Genomic DNA, 18,789 nt, shown 5'->3' on the forward strand with positions numbered 1-18,789 from the left:
CTGCCCAACAACCAACCTCCTGAAAGAGGGACCAGTGCTCTACCAGTTACACCTTATGCAGCCCCCAGGTCTGGTTTTCCTGGACCCCTAGCAGGAAGTATTACCGGGGCTGGACAACTTTGGAATCAAAGCTCCCAGCACCCCAGTGCGGCCGATTCCCTCTCAGGAAGAACCCCAGGTCCTGCGGCCTCTCCCTCTGTGTCTGCTTCTCCCATAAGCTGCCACAGCAAAGACCTGGAGCTCATGTTAGGATGGGATCCATCTAAAGTTTAGTGACCCCCACCCAAGGGACCAACAGTGCAGGACAGCATGAAACACCTGCAGCTCGCTTCAAACCCAGCCACATGGGCCACGCTTTGAGACCCACCTGCCTTCACCTTCTTCAGCATCTGGTACCAAAGAGAAACTAGAGAACCAGGGACAGCAGAGAAAGACCTGCTTCAGGATACGATCCAACACGAAACCCTGAGGCCACTCATCTCTGCTCACCCCAAACCAGGCACCCGGCATGAGCTGCAGGCACACCCCGACGCCCCAGGGTTTCCGGACAAGCAGAATTCATGAGCGCTTGCTCTGTGAGGTCAGGAAATCCTACACACACAGTCCACACCAGCTTGCTGCCTGTATTTCAAACAGAGACTTACTGTGACTATGCAGAAACACCATCATTGGGACAGCTGTACACAGGTCAAAGAAGGGCTGGGACAGACTGAGGGGCTCCCGCACCCTCTCCAACCCCTGAGGAAATCACATGGGTTTGCATCTCCACCCTGCCCTTCACAAGGCCACGGCAGTATCTAGGTGGTCAGTGCTCTCTCAAAGACGGAACATGGCCCCATATAGATGTCCCCACCCTCTGGCACAATGGCCAAGCCACCTTTGTCATCAACGAGAACTCAATCTCCCAGGACCATCCAGTCACCTGTGAGGTGACAGAGTTCTCTGGTTTCTCCAGTTGTGTGGGGCAGGCTTCACCTACCCCACTACCCACTGCCCGCAGTGCCCTTCAGGACAACAAAGCCTTTTAAACAGGAGCCACACAATAAAAAAATGGGTGGAAGACCTAAGCACACATTCCTCCAAAAAAGACACACAGATGGCCCACAAACACATTTTAAAAGGCTCAACATCACTAATTAGTACAGAAATACAAGTCAAAACTACAGTGAGATTTATCACCTCACACCAGTCAGAAAAGCCATCCTCAAAAAACCTATAAACAATAAATGCTGGAGAGGGTGTGGAGAAAGGGAACCCTCTTGCACTGTTGGTGGGGATGTAAATTGGTACAGCCACTATGGAGAACAGTATGGAGGTTCCTCAAAAAACTAAAAATAGAGCTACCATGTGACCCAGCAATCCCACTCCTGGGCATATACCCGCAGAAAACCATAATTACAAAAGATACATCCACCCCAATGTTCATTGCAGCACTATGCACAATAGCCAGGACATGAAAGCAACTTAGGTGTCCGTCGACAGATGAATGGATAAAGAAGATGTGGCACATATACACAATGGAAGAGTACTCAGCCATAGAAAGGAACGAAATTGTGCCATTTGCAGAGACGTGGAGAGACCAAGAGACTGTCATACAGAGTGAAGTAAGTCAGAAAGAGAAAAACAAATATCATATAATGTTGCGTACATGTGGAATCTAGAAAAATGGTACGGATGAACTTACTTGCAAAGCAGAAATTAAGACACAAGGTACAGAACAAACTTACGGACACCAAGGAGGGAATTGGGGGCGGGGGGAGACAGGATAAATTGGGACTGACATATACACCCTACTATGCAAAAAAGAGATAACTAATGAGAACCTTCTGTACAGCACAGGGAACTCTACTCAATGCTCTGTGGTGACCTAAACGGGAAGGAAATCTAAAAAAGAGGGGATATATGTATACATTAACTGATTCACTTTGCTGTACAGAAGAAATAACACAGCACTGTAAAGAAACTATACTCCAATAAAAATTTTAAAAAGAGCCACACCTGCCACCTACAAACCACCTAGCAGACCCATCTCACCCCCAATAAAACCATATTTATGACAACTCACCTTCTCCACCTAAAACAACTCTTTCATAGCAACTGCATCTTCTATCCCTCCTGCTCTCACACACTCACAGGCTGGCCCTGTCCCTACGGCAGCACTAAGGTACCACAGAGAGCACGAGCCACCCAAGTGGATTTGCAGCAGACCTCCAGCAGGCTGCAGCCGGAATAGGCAGGCCAACTGGCACTGTGCCCCCAGGGAGAACTGTCTCACTAGGGGATCTTAACCCAGAACCTTCTGGGTCATGGTGGTCACTGACCTCACAGCTTTCTGCCTTAGGTTCTCCCCTGCACATCCCCCTCCTACACCCTCTGCAAACTACCAAGGCTCTGCTTTCAACCAGCAATCCACTCCCACAGCCAGGGACCGAAACCAGAACGTGTGGTGCACAGAACTCGTGGTGAAGCTGGAGCTCCTCCCCGTGGGGGGCTTTGGCTCTCAGTGTCCGGCCCGCTGGGAAGGGCCAGCCCAGCGAAGGGTGTGCTCTTCCGAGCTCTGGGCAGCTCCAACCCAGATGCAGGGCCACGGGTTCTGTTCCGCTGGAAGGGGAAAGGTGAAGATACCTTCTTAGGAAAGCATTTATCAGATGTGACCTGGTCAAGTTAACAGTTATTTGTTGAGCATCTGTAAAATGTCTTATGTTGTCGTGGGCTCAGGTCCAAGTTTACTTTCTCCAAAGCCCAGGGCACATCTTCTTTGAGGTTTTGCTGGATTTTCTTTTGGTCAAGGATCACTTTCAGCAGTTATACTGAGCACCGAGAACATCCTAACATAGTATGTCTTTCCTTTTCAGCACCACCCCTCCACGACACTATGTTTTTAATCAGTTAAAAGAAAAATAGCAACCCCCTGGAGGTCCACTCCTTCTAAGGACCTGTCCATTCTAAAGCTAAATACAACCGCTGGGCTACACGTTTCCTAGACAAGGTTTATCCTCGGACCTGAAACGACTGGCCTCTCCCCACCCGTCGCATCCGTCTCATTACTGAGCCACACACACCGAAAAGCAATGCGCTGTATGTAACAGCTTTTACCTCAATTAACGTAAAAATCCCCAAAACTAAATAGGATTTCCAGTAACACTTTATGATCGCTTTCGTTAAAGAAGGCTCCCGTGTATCCTTCTCGGCTCTCAACACTTCTTGATCCCAGTACCTGCAATGAGAAACCAAGCACAGTAAAGAACAGCCCTGCCACGGGTAAAACAGGGGAGGTGGCAGAGCGGAAGATAGGCCTTCACTCCAGGGCACTCTGTGGCTGTCCCATCAGTGCTGGTTAACTGCTTGCAGGGCTCCGGAAAGAGGAGGGTGCAGACCCTGAAGGACCAGAAAAACAGGCTCTGAGGGGAACAGTCACAGTCTCGGAAACAAGTTACTTCCAAGCTTTGCTGTATTCACAGCACCACGAGTAGCTCAAGAGGGCAGACAGCCTCCTCCAGGGACACCACCTCCGGGGACAGAGCTCAGCATCCAGGGCCTTGGCTCCCCTTCCACAAACGCACAGGAAACACGGGTCCCCCCGGCCTCCAAAGTGGGCTAAGCCCAGGGTCGGCCCCAGGCAGGTGAGCGTGCCATGTCATGGGTGAGGAGGCTGCAGGAGAACCCAGAGGAAGGTAAAGCCCACTCCAAACCACTGCCACACGCAGAAGCTCTCAACCTCCTTCCCCTCCCCCTCACCGCCTGCTACTCACCCCTGCAGCTCCTCCCCGAGGTGCTTGGAGCGATCCTCCGGAAGCACTGAGTACATGTCATCTTCTTCTAATCTGCGTTTGTGACCGATTTTAAACAAGGGGTTTAGCCACCTGTTAAAAATTAAAGGAGAGTGACATATATCCAATCTACACATCTGTCCAATTAGAATCCCACATCGACGGCCTTTGTCTTTAAAAAAATTAAAAATTAAAGAGGCCTACAGAAATACGTCTACATTTTAAATATATAGAGATATGGGGGAAGAAAATTAGATGTGTGTTTACACACACACACACACACACACACACACACTCTCTCTCTCTCTCTCAACTCTATACGCTGAGAGGCCCTGGAAGAAGTGACACACTGGTAGCAGGGAGCATTCAAGTCTCCAGATCTTGGTGTTTTGTTTTTTAACATACACAGTAATAATTTTTTTTATTCTTCTAATGAAAACTTTTAAGGTCAACTCTCAGCAGCTTTCAAATAACACAGTATTATTAACCACAGTCACTATGCTGGACATTACATCTCCGTGACTTATTTCTTTTATAACTGAAGTTTGTGCCTTTTGGTCCCCTTCACCCAGATCTCGCCTTTTTAATATCCTTCCTAAGAGGAACCAGCGCTCCTTGAAGCAATGGCTGATTCCAAGGTTGGTTCAGTGTGTGTCAGCACCTGACAATTAGCTTTTTTCATCATAAGTGCCTGCCTGACATGCACCCAGCCCTTGACCCCAACAAGGCAGAAGTGCAGGTAAAAGCTCACCACGTGCACGTGCTCTCCCTCCCTCCCTCCCTCCCTCCCTCTCCCCCTCTCTCTGGGGCTGTGTGACCTCAGGTGTGCCTTGTACCCTTCAGGACATGTGAGTGATAAATCTTGCCATTTCAGAACTCCCTCTTGGTTGTTGCTGAGACATGTCTCACAATCTTAAGAACCACAAGGGCCGGTCCAGCCACAACATGGGCCCCAAAAGAGGAAATTTCTGTGCGGGCTGCTAGAACTAGACCAGGTCCAGGTGAGTAGAGCCCCAGGCATTCCCAGCAACAGCATCACCATCGACAGGCCAGGACCAACGGCAGAGAAAGTACAAGATGGGCCTGGACATCTTGCACCCTAAAATAAGGAAGCTCTAAAGTAATCACAAGGATGTGTGCAAAAGACAGAGAAGCCGGCTTGAAGGGCTCTTGCTAGCCAAATCTGGGATACTTTAGGTATTAAATAAATGTCAGTGAATTATAACCCATTAAATAACAAAAGAATCCATGACTTTATTGCTTCATGAACAGGAGAGAAGGGAAAACTGTTGCAGTCTAGATTGCAAACAAATATAGAAGGAACAATGGAGTCAGAAAATTATCAATGGAAGTTAAACCTCGTGGATGAAAGCTTGTGTGAACCATGACATTTACATAATCTCACATTACCTCTCTACAAATTACTTATTATTAATGGAAAAAAACAGTAACTATACAAAGGGCTAAAAAAAACATTATCCAAATCCATTATGCATTATTTAAATAATGATTAATACGCAGAGACAGCCCAAAGGTTAACACCATTCTACTCACTTTGCCAGAGTAAGGAAATTTCCAAGGCCAGACAATAATAACCCATGAAAGCAGAGACCACACTTCTTTTTTTTTTTGGCTGTGTTGGGTTTTCGTTGTTGCGCGCGGCCTTTCTCTAGCTGTGGCTCTTGAGCTCTAGAGCGCAGGCTCAGCAGTTGTGGTGCACGGGCTCAGTTGCTCCATGGCACATGGGATCTTCCTGGACCAGGGATCAAACCCGTGTACGCTGCATTGGCAGGCGGATTCCCAACCACTACGTCACCAGGGAAGCCCCACACTTCTTTTATTGCGTTATTCCTAGCACAATACAGGTAGAAAGGAGATGCTAAAGAATTCTTTGTTGAATAAGTGAATGTCTATGAATTATTAAAGAAGCAGTAAGAGAGACTGAGCTTCAGATTTTGCTAACCCTGGTAGCTTGGCACCTCTAAAGATCCCCAGACCAGGAGGCAGAAGACTGGATTCTAGTCCCTCGGTGGTACTGAGGCCCCAGGGCCTCAACTGTCCCCCCCATCTCCTTCTCCACTCCAGTTCAGCATCTCCGTGACCCTTAATATCTCTAGGTCTCAATTTCCTTCCAAAGTAAAAGTATAAATCTGCGAGCATCACCACTAAACAGGTTTGAAAAATGTTTTCCCATTTATCCTACACTTATTCCCTCCCGAAAACGCTCAGGGAATTAACACTGGGATTTACCCTGAAAGGCCCTCTTTAAAAGTTTACTTGCACAGGAAAAGACGCTCAACATCACTCATTGTCAGGGCAATGCAAATGAAAACCACAATGAGATGCCACCTCACATATATTAGGATGGCTGTTATCAGGAAGGAAGGAAGGGAGGGAGGGAGGGAAATAAGTGTTGGCAAGGATGTAGAGAAACTGGAACTCTTGCACACTGCTGCTGGAAGTGTAAAATGGTATACTCACAAAGGACAGATACTGTATGATTCCACTTCAATGAAGTACTTAGTCAAATTCAGAGAGAAACAAAGTGGCACTGTGGTTGCCAGGGCGGGAAGGAAGGAGAGTGGGGAGTTAGTGTTTAATGACACACTAAGGCAGGATGAAAAGAGTTCTGGAAATTGGTTGCACAATGATGTGAATGTACTTCACACTACTGAACCATATGCTTAAAAATGGTCAAGAGGGTAAATGTTACTTTATATGCATTTTACCACAATTTTAAAAAATGTAATGATACTTTGCTGCTTTCTGATTGCATGACCTTGAATTAGCCACATGACCTCTCAGTACTGGCCTCCAGCAAACGGGGAGAACACCTGGAGATAATAACACCTCCCTGGGCTGCTGAGCCATCAACTGAAAGGATCAGTGTTGCTCTGAACACTACAAAGTCCCATCAGACAAAGAGCAGAGGTCACCATGACAGCGATCTTGAGGAATCCCATGTGGGCCCCAGCAGAAAACAGATGAAGTTGCTCAATTAGGCAAATGTCTTTCCCCATAGCTCTTGATTTAAGGACCCTCACAAATCCCTTCACTTCCCAAATCTGGGTACCATCAAGGCACGAAGGTTTTCACTTCCATCAGATGGCAAGCTCACTGACGGGAGCCTAAAGTATGTGTCGCCACCTGAACAGTTGGACATGGAGACCTGAGTCAATTGGCACCCTGACCCCAATTTATCACTGACAGCACTGAGACCACTGCCAAACCAGCCATCCCTCAGCCCAGTTCCAACCCAAGAGTCGTCCTCGCCACCATGATACTCTCTCCTCCCCCCACCTCCCACAAGTCTTCATCCACAGCAGCACTTCCCTCCTAACTGTCCCACCAGAGACCACAACTCCCTCCAGGCAATGACAACTCACGCGCTATGTGGGATCTCCATGGGCCTCGCGTGCCACGGTGCCTGGCACAGATATCACTGGAATCTATCCAGCGTGACATCAGAACACCCACAGTGCTGATGAACTATCTTGAAACGGGTCACCACCCTGGCTTTCCTGGAGTGGCCCACAGCCAAATCCAATTAGACGTGGGTGGCAATGTTCAAGCTAGAATCTTCTCTCCTTTCCTCTGTAACTTTCCCCATTTCTTTTCTTTTTTTTTTTTTAATCAATTTATTTTTTTGGCTGCATTGGGTCCTCGCCGCTGCCCATGGGCCCTCTCTAGTTGCGGAGAGCGGGGACCGCTCCTTGTTGCGGTGCGCGGGCTTCTCATTGCTTTGGCCTCTCTTATTGTGGAGCACGGGCTTCAGTAGCTGTGGCATGCGGGCTCTAGAGCGCAGACTCAGCAGCCGTGGCGCACGGGCCTAGCCGCCCCGTGGCATGTGGGATCTTCCCCGACCAGGGATCGAACCCGTGTCCCCTGCATTGGCAGGCAGATTCTCAACCACTGCGCCACCAGGGAAGTTCCCCCCATTTCTTAAAACTTGCTCAAAATCCATTTTCTCATCCCTGCTCTTTTTATCCACTTCCTGTTGTAAGTGAAGCAGCAATGCAAGCTGCGTGCCCCCAGCTCCCTCCATACCCTCTACCCTGGGGTCCACCAGAGTCCTCCCAGGCTGTGGGCACTGCAGAGCCTTCCTGCCTCCGAGCTTCCAGGCCTTTTCTGGTTCACCCCTGGCTTTCTTATCTCCCTTTCCTCCCACCAGCTAATCCCCTCCTTTCACTTCTTCATAGTGTCCCTTGTCTTATCACCACACTGTCTTCCAAATACTTTTTCCCACGCTACAACCAAGACTGAGAATCTACAACTACTGTGCATGGGTAACCATCCTCATCACCTCCTCAAAAATAATTTTTTTAATTAATTTTTATTGGAGTAGAGTTGATTTAGTGTTGTGTTAGTTTCTACTGTTCAGCAAAGTAAATCAGTTATACATATACATATATCCACTCTTTTTTAGATTCTATTCCCATATAGGTCATTACAGAGTACTGAGCACAGTTCTGTGTGTTCACAGTAGGTTCTTATTACTTATCTATTTTGTATATAGTAGTGTGTATATGTCAATCCCAGTCTCCCAGTTTATCCCTCCCCTCCAAAAAAAATTTTTTGACACATTTGCACGCAATTCAGTTAACACTGAGAATAAAACAAGGAATCACAAGTAAAATATTGCTCATGCTGACCACCTCCTAAGGTTCAGAAGGGATTGAAGCAGTATTGGTTGGAACTAACAAGTAAGGGACCTCACAACCAGCAGGTGACACTTTACCTACCTAGCACAGCACACACGGCCACCACTAGATACAGGACTCAATTCGTCACCAAGATCCCTCTATGCCGGTGAGTGCCTGCGCTGACTCACCTCTGAATATCTGGCCTTTAGTGTCTGTTCCAATCAAACGCTTTCTTCCAAACTATTAAACTTCTTCCCCCATGAGGGATGACAGAGCTCTTGCTTCCAAGTTCCAGATATCCCTCCTGAGAGTAAGGAGTATGACGATGACTGCCTACCCAAGCAAGCCTTTGATGCTACTCATTGGGATTTGTGAAACCACAGAGCAAAGGAAAGAAACTACCTTACTTGGGTCAAAGAACCATTCCAGCAGCTGAATCAAATGCATGTGAACAAGTAATTCACATTTTCTTAATTAAAAGGATGCCTAGGGGACTTCCCTGGCAGTCCAGTGGTTAAGACTCTGCTTTCACTGCAGGGGGTGCGGGTTCGATCCCTGGTCGGGGAACTAAGATCCCGCATGCCATGCGGTGTGGCCAAAAACAAGGATGTCTAACTCAAGGTTAAAGAACTGATAGAATTTATTAAGTTATCTTGATGCTTTCACAGAGTGCGCAGTGTATCGGTGCATGGGAAATAAACATCAATGCGTCTAGGTTAATTTAGGATATATGGCATCTCATACGGCTTGCAAAGCTGTGCCTCATGCCTCATCAGTAGTCTGGGTCTGCCCACACTATGTACACCTGATATTTTCTTTTTCTTTTCTTTTTTTTTTTAGGATTTATTTAGGCTGCGCCAGGTCTTAGTTGTGGCACACCGTATCTTCGTTGCTGCGCGTGGGATCTTTAGTTGCGGCATTCAGACTTCTTAGTTGCAGCATGCATGTGGGATCTAGTTCCCCAACCAGGGATAGAACCCAGGCCCCCTGCATTGGGAGTGTGGAGTCTTACCCATTGGACCACCAGGGAAGTCCCATCCCCTGCTATTTTCTATTCTAGCCTACTTCATTGCAAGAGAAATGCCAGTCATGATATACCCATAAGGACAGGAGCATTATTCACAGTACCCAAAAGGTGGAAGCAATGATGAATGAACGGAAAATCAACGTGTGGTACACATGTACACTGGAATATTACTGAGTCTCAAAGAAGGAAATTCTGACACAGGCTATAACATAGATGAACCTTAAGGATATTATGCTAAGTGAAATAAGCCAGTCACACAGAGACAAATACCATATGATTCAACTTATATGAAGTATCCAAAGAGTCAAAAATGACAGACACAGAAAGTAGAAAGGTGAAAACCAGGGGAGGGGGGAGGAGGAGGGGGAGGGGAGGGGGAGGGGAGGGGAGGGGGAGAGGAGGGGAGGGGAGGGGAGGGGGAGGGGAGGGGGAGGGGAGGGGAGGGGAGGGGGAGGGGTAGAGTTTCTGTTGTACTGATGAAAAGGATCCTGTGGACCATGATGATGGTTGCACAGCAGTGTAATGTCATTAATTCCACTCAAGTGTACACTTTAAAATAGTTAAGGTGGTAAATATGTTGTGTATTTTACCACAATTTTTAAAACTTATTTTGAAGAAGGAAGAAACACCAGTCGAAATCCACAAAACTGATTTCGTGCTGCACTAACGGGCTGGGATCTTACGTCTGATCCACACTGGTGTGGACAGCTGTCCGCTGGGCACACACAGTCCTCAGCACCGTCATCTCCACAACAGACTGGGGCTCCCTCAAGGGCAGGACAGCCTCGCGGACGCTTCGCACACTCCGTGACCCGCACGGTTCCTGGGACACAGTGAAGCTCAGTGAACACGGAGCCACATGGAAATGACCTCCTTCTGAGGAGGGCTTCCTCCTTCCCCAGCTCACACTTGGCTGCCACCCTGTGTCACTTATTTTGCATAAATTGAGAAGGAAGTGACATGTAAAATGACCAAAACAATACAAGTACTTACGCTGTAAAGGCCAATGCCCCACGGAGCCTTGTGCCTGACCGAGCCTTGTGCCTGACCGGACCAAGGGAACCCCACACTCCCAGGAGGGCTCACGGATGCCCCGGGAGTGCACAAAGCCACAGAAACACAGGCGCATCTTCCTGGCAAGTTTTATTAAACTGTGGAGCATGCTTAAAAAAAAACACTCAACACTGAATGAAGAGAACAACTGGCAAAGACGTGTCACGGCCTCTATAGGTGTCGGGCAGTGTTTACAGTAGGCAGGGATGGGGCTAGAAAACAGAACTGAGGCTCCATTATTGGGAAGCTGTACCCACTTGATGTTGAGGAAGTGTATCTGTGAATGAAGCCATTGCTTTTTCAGCTCTGTTCCCCAAGGCCCCCAAGAGGAGAGGCTGAAGGAGACACTAAGAAGTGTCGAACTGTTAGCCAAAGCAGCTCCCTGCACTCTCTGACAGAGGCCACTCCCCCAAACCCCTGTGGCTAAGTGCCTTCTTGTCCTCTCCTCGTAGATGGCTAACAGGCATCTCCACTTATGAGTCCAAGATGGGACTCCTGACTTCCCCACCAAAGTTGCTCTTCCCATTCTCTCTGTAGATGTCAACCTCACAGACGCACTGCTCAAACCAGAAACCTGGTGGTCACTACCCTTGATGCCTCCCTTCCCCTCACCCCCGCAGCCAACCCGCCAACTAGTCCCACAGCTGCTTCCTCCAAAATGCAGCCTGGCCCCAACCACTTGGCATCTTTTGTCACCCTCCCACCACCATCGTCCCGAGACCGAAGCCCCAAGCCGCCATCGGTTCTCAGAGCTGCAAGAGCCTGCAAACTGTACTGCCTGCTTCCACCCTTGGTTTCCCTATGATCTTTCTACAGAGAAGACAGAATGCTGTCTTCAAAGTACAAGAGCAGGGCTTCCCTGGTGGCGCAGTGGTTGGGAGTCCGCCTGCCGATGCAGGGGACGCGGGTTCGTGCCCCAGTCCGGCAGGATCCCACATGCCGCGGAGCGGCTGGGCCCGTGAGCCATGGCCGCTGAGCCTGTGTGTCCGGAGCCTGTGCTCCGCAACGGGAGAGGCCACAGCGGTGAGAGGCCCGCGTACCGCAAAAAAAAAAAGTACAAGAGCATGCTGTCCTCCTGCACTAGAACTACACCTACGGTCCTGACCGAGTGCAACTCATGATGGGCCCCTCCCAGCTCACCACCCCATGTCCCGTCCAGCACCTCTGCTCAGCGTTCCAGCCATGCTGCTGTGCTGTGCTTCCGAGAACCTGCCCCGCCCCTGACTGCTGTTCCCTCTGTTGGGAACAGACAGATCCACTTGCTCACTTTCCCCCATCATTACACCTTTTCTCTTCCAGGTCTCAAGCTAATTGTTGCCTCCACAGAAAGGTCTGGACTGCCTTGTCTAAAAAAGCAAATCCAGATTCTCTACTTCCTCCTTCCAACTTTCTTTACCCATTTACTACATTCTATTTGTTGAGAGAAAAAATAATCCACTTATTTATTTCGTCCTCCAGGCAAGAGCTCCATGCAGGTAGGACCCAGTCTTTCCGTGGTGGTTCACTGGGCCCAGCACAGAGTGAGTCACTCAAAACTCTGCTGAATAAATAAATGAACAACTTGCTGGTGGAGGAGCCGCGGCAAAGAACACACTCACACAACCCTCTCTAAATTTCTCTAGGAGAAGGGGAATGCAAAGGTCAGCTGAGGTCAGTTAATCATTCAACAAGTGCCCTCACCCCACTCAAATAAGTCATTTATTGTTGAAAGAATAATGCATTTGAAAGCGCTTTTAGCTGTGGCAAATTATTAATCATTGTTTAGTGCTCCCTGATTACTGGAGGCTTCCATGACCCAGCCCGGGCAGGGCTGCTGACACAGGGGGTGTAGGGAAGCAGGGTGACCTGGGTCAGAGAGTCCAAGAGCAGGGACTGAGGTGAGGGACAAATGAGAGGCACGCAGACAGATCTCACAGTAAGACCCACCCTACCGCACTGGAACACTTTCCCCTATGGCACGATTTCTTTTTTGTTTGTTTGTTTTTGTTTTGCGATACGCGGGCGTCTCACCGCTGTGGCCTCTCCCGTTGCGGAGCACAGGCTCCGGACGCGCAGGCTCAGTGGCCATGGCTCACGGGCCCAGCCGCTCCGCGGCACGTGGGATCTTCCCGGACCGGGGCACGAACCCGTGTCCCCCACATCGGCAGGCGGACTCCCAACCACTGCGCCACCAGGGAAGCCCTGGCAGGATTGCTTAAGCTCAGCGGTGCTGACATTTCAGGCTGCATGCTTCCTCGTCACAGGTGGCTCTTCTGTGCTTTGTAGGAGAGTGTGCAGCCTCCCTGGACTCCTTCCTCAAGATGCCAGTAGCATCTCTTCACCCTAAATTGTGACAACCTAAAATGACATTTTGGTAGCAAAATCTCCTAGATCAGAACCACTGCCCTAATCTGTCTTTCTGGAAAAGGCACAGAACTCTACTTCAAAGGTTGGCCCCAGAGAGTAGCACAGCACACTGGCAGCAGTCCTTAGCCACCGAGTCAAGGGTTATGGTTGAAACACATTCCTGTGTTCGCTGGTTCAATTGTCCTTGAGCAGCTCAGTCTGGGAGCAAGGGATCTATGTTAACAAAGAATTACAATATGATGTGGAAACTGTGGTTGTGAGCTATGCATAGGATCTGCTTCTTGGCTTTTTTGCAGGTCAATGTAGGACGAAGTAGGGCTAAGGGATCAATCCCCCAGCTTACCCATCTTCTATACAGCACAGGTTCTCAAACTGTGGTCCCCATTGCAGCAACATTAACATCCTGCAACTCGTTACAAACGCAAATTCTCGGCCCCAACCCTGCCCTATGAAAAATACTCTGTGTGGCCCAGCAAGCTGTACTGTACCAAGTCTTCCAGGCGATGCTGACGCCGGCTGCAGTCTGAGAACCTGCCATAGAGCATGCTTTGGCACACCTTGTCTGTATTTACATCAACAGTCCCAACCCTGGGCTTCCTTAGTGTCGCAGTGGTTAAGAATCCGCCTGCCAGTGCAGGGCACACGGGTTCGAGCCCTGGTCCGGGAAGATCCCACATGCCGCGGGGCAACTAAGCCTGTGTGCCACAACTACTGAAGCCTGCGCTCTAGAGCCCATGCTCCACAACAAGAGAAGCCACAGCAATGACAAGCCCGCGCACCGCAATGAAGAGTAGCCCCTGCTCACCGCAACTAGAGAGAGCCCGTACACCGCAACGAAGACCCGACACAGCCATAAGTAAATAAATTTATAAAAAGAAAAAAAAAAGAATGAAACTAGACCATTATCTTACACCACACACACTAAAGTTAACTCAAAATGGATTAAAGACTTGAATGTAAGGTCTGAAACCATAAAATTCCTAGAAGAAAATATAGACGGTAACCTATCTGACATCAATCTTAACAATGTTCTTGTGGATCTGACTCCAAAGGCAAGGGAAACAAAAGCAAAAATAAACAAATGGGACTAGAAGGCTTCTGCACAGCAAAGGAACCCATCACCAAAATGAAAAGGCAACCTACTGAATATAAGATATTTGCAAATCACGTATCCAACAAGGGGCTAATATCCAAACTATATAAAGGACTCATACCTCTTCACAAAAAAACAAAACAATAAAACTGATTAAAAAACAGCAGAAGATCGGAATGGACATTTTTTCCAAAGAAGGCATAAAGATGGCCAACAGACACATGAAAAGATGCTCAACATCACCAATCATTAGGGAAATACAAATCAAAACCACACTGAGGTATCACCTCACATCAGTTAGAATGGCTATCATCAAAAAGACAAGAAATAACAAGTGTTGGAGATGATATAAAGAAAAGGGAACCCTCATACACGGTAGGTGGGAAGGTAAGTTGGTGCAGCCACTATGGAAAACAGTACGGAGATTCCTCAAAAGGTTAAAAACAGAACTACCACACAGTCTAGCAATTCTACTTTTGGGTATATATCCAAAGGAAATGAAATCTTTATCTCAAAGAGATACCTGTACTCCCATGTTCACTACAGCATTATTCACAATAGTCAAGGTAAGGAAACAACCTACCTGTCCAACAAATGAATGGATAAATAAACTGTGATATGTATATGTACATATGCATATGTATACACACACACACACACATACACACACACATAACACAATGGAATATTCTTCAGCCTTAAAAAAGAAGGGAATCCTGTCATTTGTGACAACAATGAATAACCTAGAAGGCATTATGCTTTCTTTGTGAAAGAGAAAGACAAATACTGCATGGTATCACCTATATGCAGAATCTTTTTTTTTTTTTTTTTAAAGTCAAACTTACAGAAACAAAAGAAAAGTGGTTGCCAGGAACCTGGGGATAAAAAGGGAAAGGTTGGTAAAAGGGTACATACTTTCAGCTCTAAGATGAATAAGGTCTGAGGATCCAATATAAAACATGGTGACTATATTTGATAACACTGTATTGTCCAACTGAAATTTGCTAAGATAGAACTTAAATGTTTTCACCAAAAAAAAAGGTGTCCGTGAGATGATGGATGTATACTTAATTTGATGGGAGGAATCTTTCCACAATGCATACATATATCAACTCATCACATCGTAAACTCCAAATATCCTACAATTTTGTCGACTGACCTCAGTAAAGCTGGGAAGGAAAAAAAACAAAGACTGGCTGCTACTTATCCTCACTCCTCTAAACCCATGGAATTTCCCAAGTAACAGTGTGTGGGCTCCGACTGTTTATGCTGACAAGGTGACTCATGGTTGGCTCCTAAAGGTCGTGCTAATGAGGACTCAGGATGGGGAGTAGCCACACCAGAAGACTAACCGTGGGATTAGAAGGTCGGGCCTGTGAGTCCATGCTTTCAGCCTGACCTCTGTAGAGGGGGGTCTGAAGATGAGATCAATCACATGGCCAATGGTCCAATCCATGATGCCTACATAATGAAACCCCAGTAGGAACTCTGGACACCAAAGCTTGGGGGAGATTTCCTGGTTGGCCATACTCTACCATCGCACACCGATGTGCTGCGAGGGTGACATGTCCTGCCTCCGCAGGGATAAGACAAGGAAGGAAGCCTAGAGTTTGGGACCCTCTCAGACCTCACCCTGTGTGACTCTCCCTTTGACTGGTTCCAATTCGAATCTGTTTGCCATAATAAGCAATTGTGTTCTGTGTGTTGTTCTAATGAATTATTGAATGGGAGGGGGTTGTGCGAATCCTTTAATTTGTAGCCAGTGGGTCAAAAGTGAGGTGGCCTGGGGAGCCCCGGACTGGGAGCTGGCGTCTGAAGGGAGGGAGGGCAGTCTTGTGGAGGACGAGGCCCTTCACCTGTGCGGTCTGGGTCAACTCCTGGGAGTTGGTGTCAGAACTCAGTGCAGAACTCTGCCCTAGAGCTTAAGATTCCACATCATCAGCTCACATCTCAGGACGACACATGCTTAGCTTCTGCTGGCCGAGAGGTCCCCCCACCAACTGGCTCCTCTGCTCTGACCACCTCCTTCTCCCACAGCCTCTCTGTCCTCCCCGCAGTTAATACACAACTACAGTCCTAGACCTAGTGCCCACCAGCCCATTGCTGTCACTATGAACATTTCTGCCAACACGGAAAGAAGAGACTAGGAATGTTTTAAGAGCTCCCTCCTCTTGCCCGGTGGGCACGGGCTCTTTCTAACTCTAGGACAGACTTCTCACATTTTATTCTGTAATGAAATCACCTGAGAAGCTCGTTAAAAATAAACAGACCCCACTCACCAGGGTTCTGACTCCCCAAATCTGGGGCAGAGACGAAGAATCTGCATTTTCAGCAAACATTCCTCGTGGATTTGGTCTGGAACTGCGTGGAGAATTACCCTTCCAGGAAAGACTGGCGGTGGTAAATGATTGTTGGATCATAGGGGATGAGAGCTAGAACACACTTTGGAAAATCTAGTACAGCCCATGAGCCCCAGAGAGGAAAACTGGCCTAAGATGGCAAGGTCGGTTAAATGATTGAACTAGAACCAAAAACTCAGGCCTTGGGATACCCGGCCTGAGGAACCTTGCAAAAGGGTAGGTCAAAGATCCCTCCCTCCCCCTAGAATCTAGCTGTGGTGGACGCCTGAGGGAAGGACGGGGAAGCAAGGATTTAGGATACTGCCTAGCAGACCAGCTACTGAATGGGAATGCACGGGCCCCTGTCACTGGTGTCCCCTCACGCCCGCCACTCCGGCCACCACTGACCGCTGGCTCAGAAGTGGAACAGGTCTGAGGCTCCAGGCAGCTGTGGAAATTGACAGCAGCAACTGGAACGAGGTAGGAGAAGGGCTGTCAGTGGACAGATTAAGAGCACCTGGGGCCATGCCAGTGTGAAGAGGGTAGGACTCAAGTCAGGGACACCTGTGAGGAGAGAACCTGGCCCTGCGTCACACGTAAGGGCATTAGCGATAAACAGTCAACCTGTTCAGGAAACCCAACAGTAAACAGTGCTGGGGAAACGTCAACCTTGGTGGGAATCAGAAAAACACAGAGGTGCCACGCCAGACCCAATTTCATTTCTCCTTCCAGTTTGGCCAGGTCAACACAGACACAATTACAGGATTGGCTTATTTCAAATTGATCCAATTTTCCTTTAAAACAACCCAGATGTAGGGACTTCCCCGGTGGTGCAGTGGTTAAGAATCCGCCTGCCAATGCAGGGGACGTGGGTTCGATCCCTGGTCCGGGAAGATCCACATGCTGTGGAGCAACTAAGCCCGTGCGCCACAACTACTGAGCCTGCGCTCTAGATCCTGCGAGCCACAACTATTGAAGCCCTCGTGCCTAGGGCCCATGCTCCACAAGAGAAGCCACCGCAATGAGAAACCCGTGCACCGCAACGAAGACCCAATGCAGCCAAAAAATAAATAAATAAAATTTAAAAAAACAAACAAAAAAAAACCCAGATGTGTTTAATACAAAGCCAGTGTATCCTTTGCCTCAGAAATTTAACTTTTAGAAATGTACTCCAGGGACTTCCCTGGCAGTCCAGTGGTGAAGACTCTGTGCTTCCTCTGCAGGGGGCGCAGATTTGATCCCTGGTCAGGGAACTAAGACCCCCATGCTGTGCGGCGCAGCCAGAAAAAAAAGAAATGTACTCCACAGAGCTAAACTGTAAAGCTTGGGAGAGAAGGCCAGCACTTTCTCTCCCCAGTGCGTAGTCCAGTACCTGGGGCAGAGAAGGATGAATGATTACACGGCTCAGAATTAAAGAATCAGGCCAGAGATGATTACACTCAAAATACTACCTTAAAAAAAGCCAAGGGGCTTCCCTGGTGGCGCAGTGGTTGGGAGTCTGCCTGCCGATGCAGGAGACACGGGTTCGTGCCCCGGTCTGGGAGGATCCCACGTGCCGCGGAGCGGCTGGGCCTGTGAGCCATGGCCACTGAGCCTGTGCGTCCGGAGCCTGTGCTCCGCAACGAGAGAGGCCACAGCAGTGAGGGGCCCGCGTGCTGCAAAAAAAAAAGTAGCCAAATGGCAAGTGCTGGAAAACAGATAAATCGCTAAAATATATATGCTAGAGTATATTAGAGTTGTTTTAAAAGATAAATACAGGACCCGCATTATCAAAAGGCATTGCTTATATTAAATTATACTGCATTTTAAAAGGAAGCAGAGGGCTTCCTGGTGGCGCAGTGGTTGAGAGTCCGCCTGCCGATGCAGGGGAGATGGGTTCGTGCCCCGGTCCGGGAAGATCCCACATGCCGCGGAGCGGCTAGGCCCGTGAGCCACGGCCGCTGAGCCTGCGCTCGGCAACGGGAGAGGCCACAGCAGTGAGAGGCCCGCGTACCACAAAAAAAAAAAAAAAAAAAGGAAGCAGAATGTGAACCCATCAGAGTATGCAGACTAATTGAAACTCTAAAAAAATGAATACAATACAGGTATACCGATGAAGATTTAAAAGAAATAGACACTGAAGAGTTTGAAGTTGACCTTTAATTCTTTTTGAGGAAAGGGAAGGGCTTATGACTGGGACAGGATACTTGAAGGTGGATGGGGAAACTGGCAGAACCTTATTTCATAATCTGGGTGGTGGTTACAGGGTGTTAACTCTACAATAGTTCTCTAAAGCTATGCCTTTGTATAATATTCTGTGCCTGTTGTATGACACAAAGAGTAAAAAAATTGTGAAGTGAGAAGATGTACAATGTGATTTCAATAGATAATTTAACAGGTGTGTATGTGTATATATAATCATACTGACACTTTCCTACAAAGACCTGTGAAAATTACATAACAAATATATACGGTGACATTAAGAAGAGTGGGTTTTGGTGCTCTTCCTTTTAAAAAAAAAAGGAAAGAGCAATGGTAT

The 18,789-nt window shown here is 48.0% G+C and overlaps 1 protein-coding gene across 2 annotated transcripts in view; it reads right to left on the bottom strand.

The window, feature by feature from the left end:
* Positions 1–18,789, bottom strand: part of ABCC4 (ATP binding cassette subfamily C member 4 (PEL blood group)) — a 207,886-nt gene that overhangs the window by 160,095 nt on the left and 29,002 nt on the right. For both annotated transcript variants that reach the window (XM_082859518.1, XM_082859517.1), the window contains exons 2-3: positions 3,753–3,863; positions 3,097–3,217 (exon numbers count right to left, since the gene is read on the bottom strand). In XM_082859518.1, coding sequence (XP_082715644.1) covers positions 3,097–3,217; positions 3,753–3,863 — 232 coding nt within the window. The remainder of the gene's footprint in view (positions 1–3,096; positions 3,218–3,752; positions 3,864–18,789) is intronic.

This window comes from Leucopleurus acutus (genome assembly GCF_964270905.1).
Source record: "Leucopleurus acutus genome assembly, chromosome: 18".
In the NCBI taxonomy this organism is placed as follows: domain Eukaryota; kingdom Metazoa; phylum Chordata; class Mammalia; order Artiodactyla; family Delphinidae; genus Leucopleurus; species Leucopleurus acutus.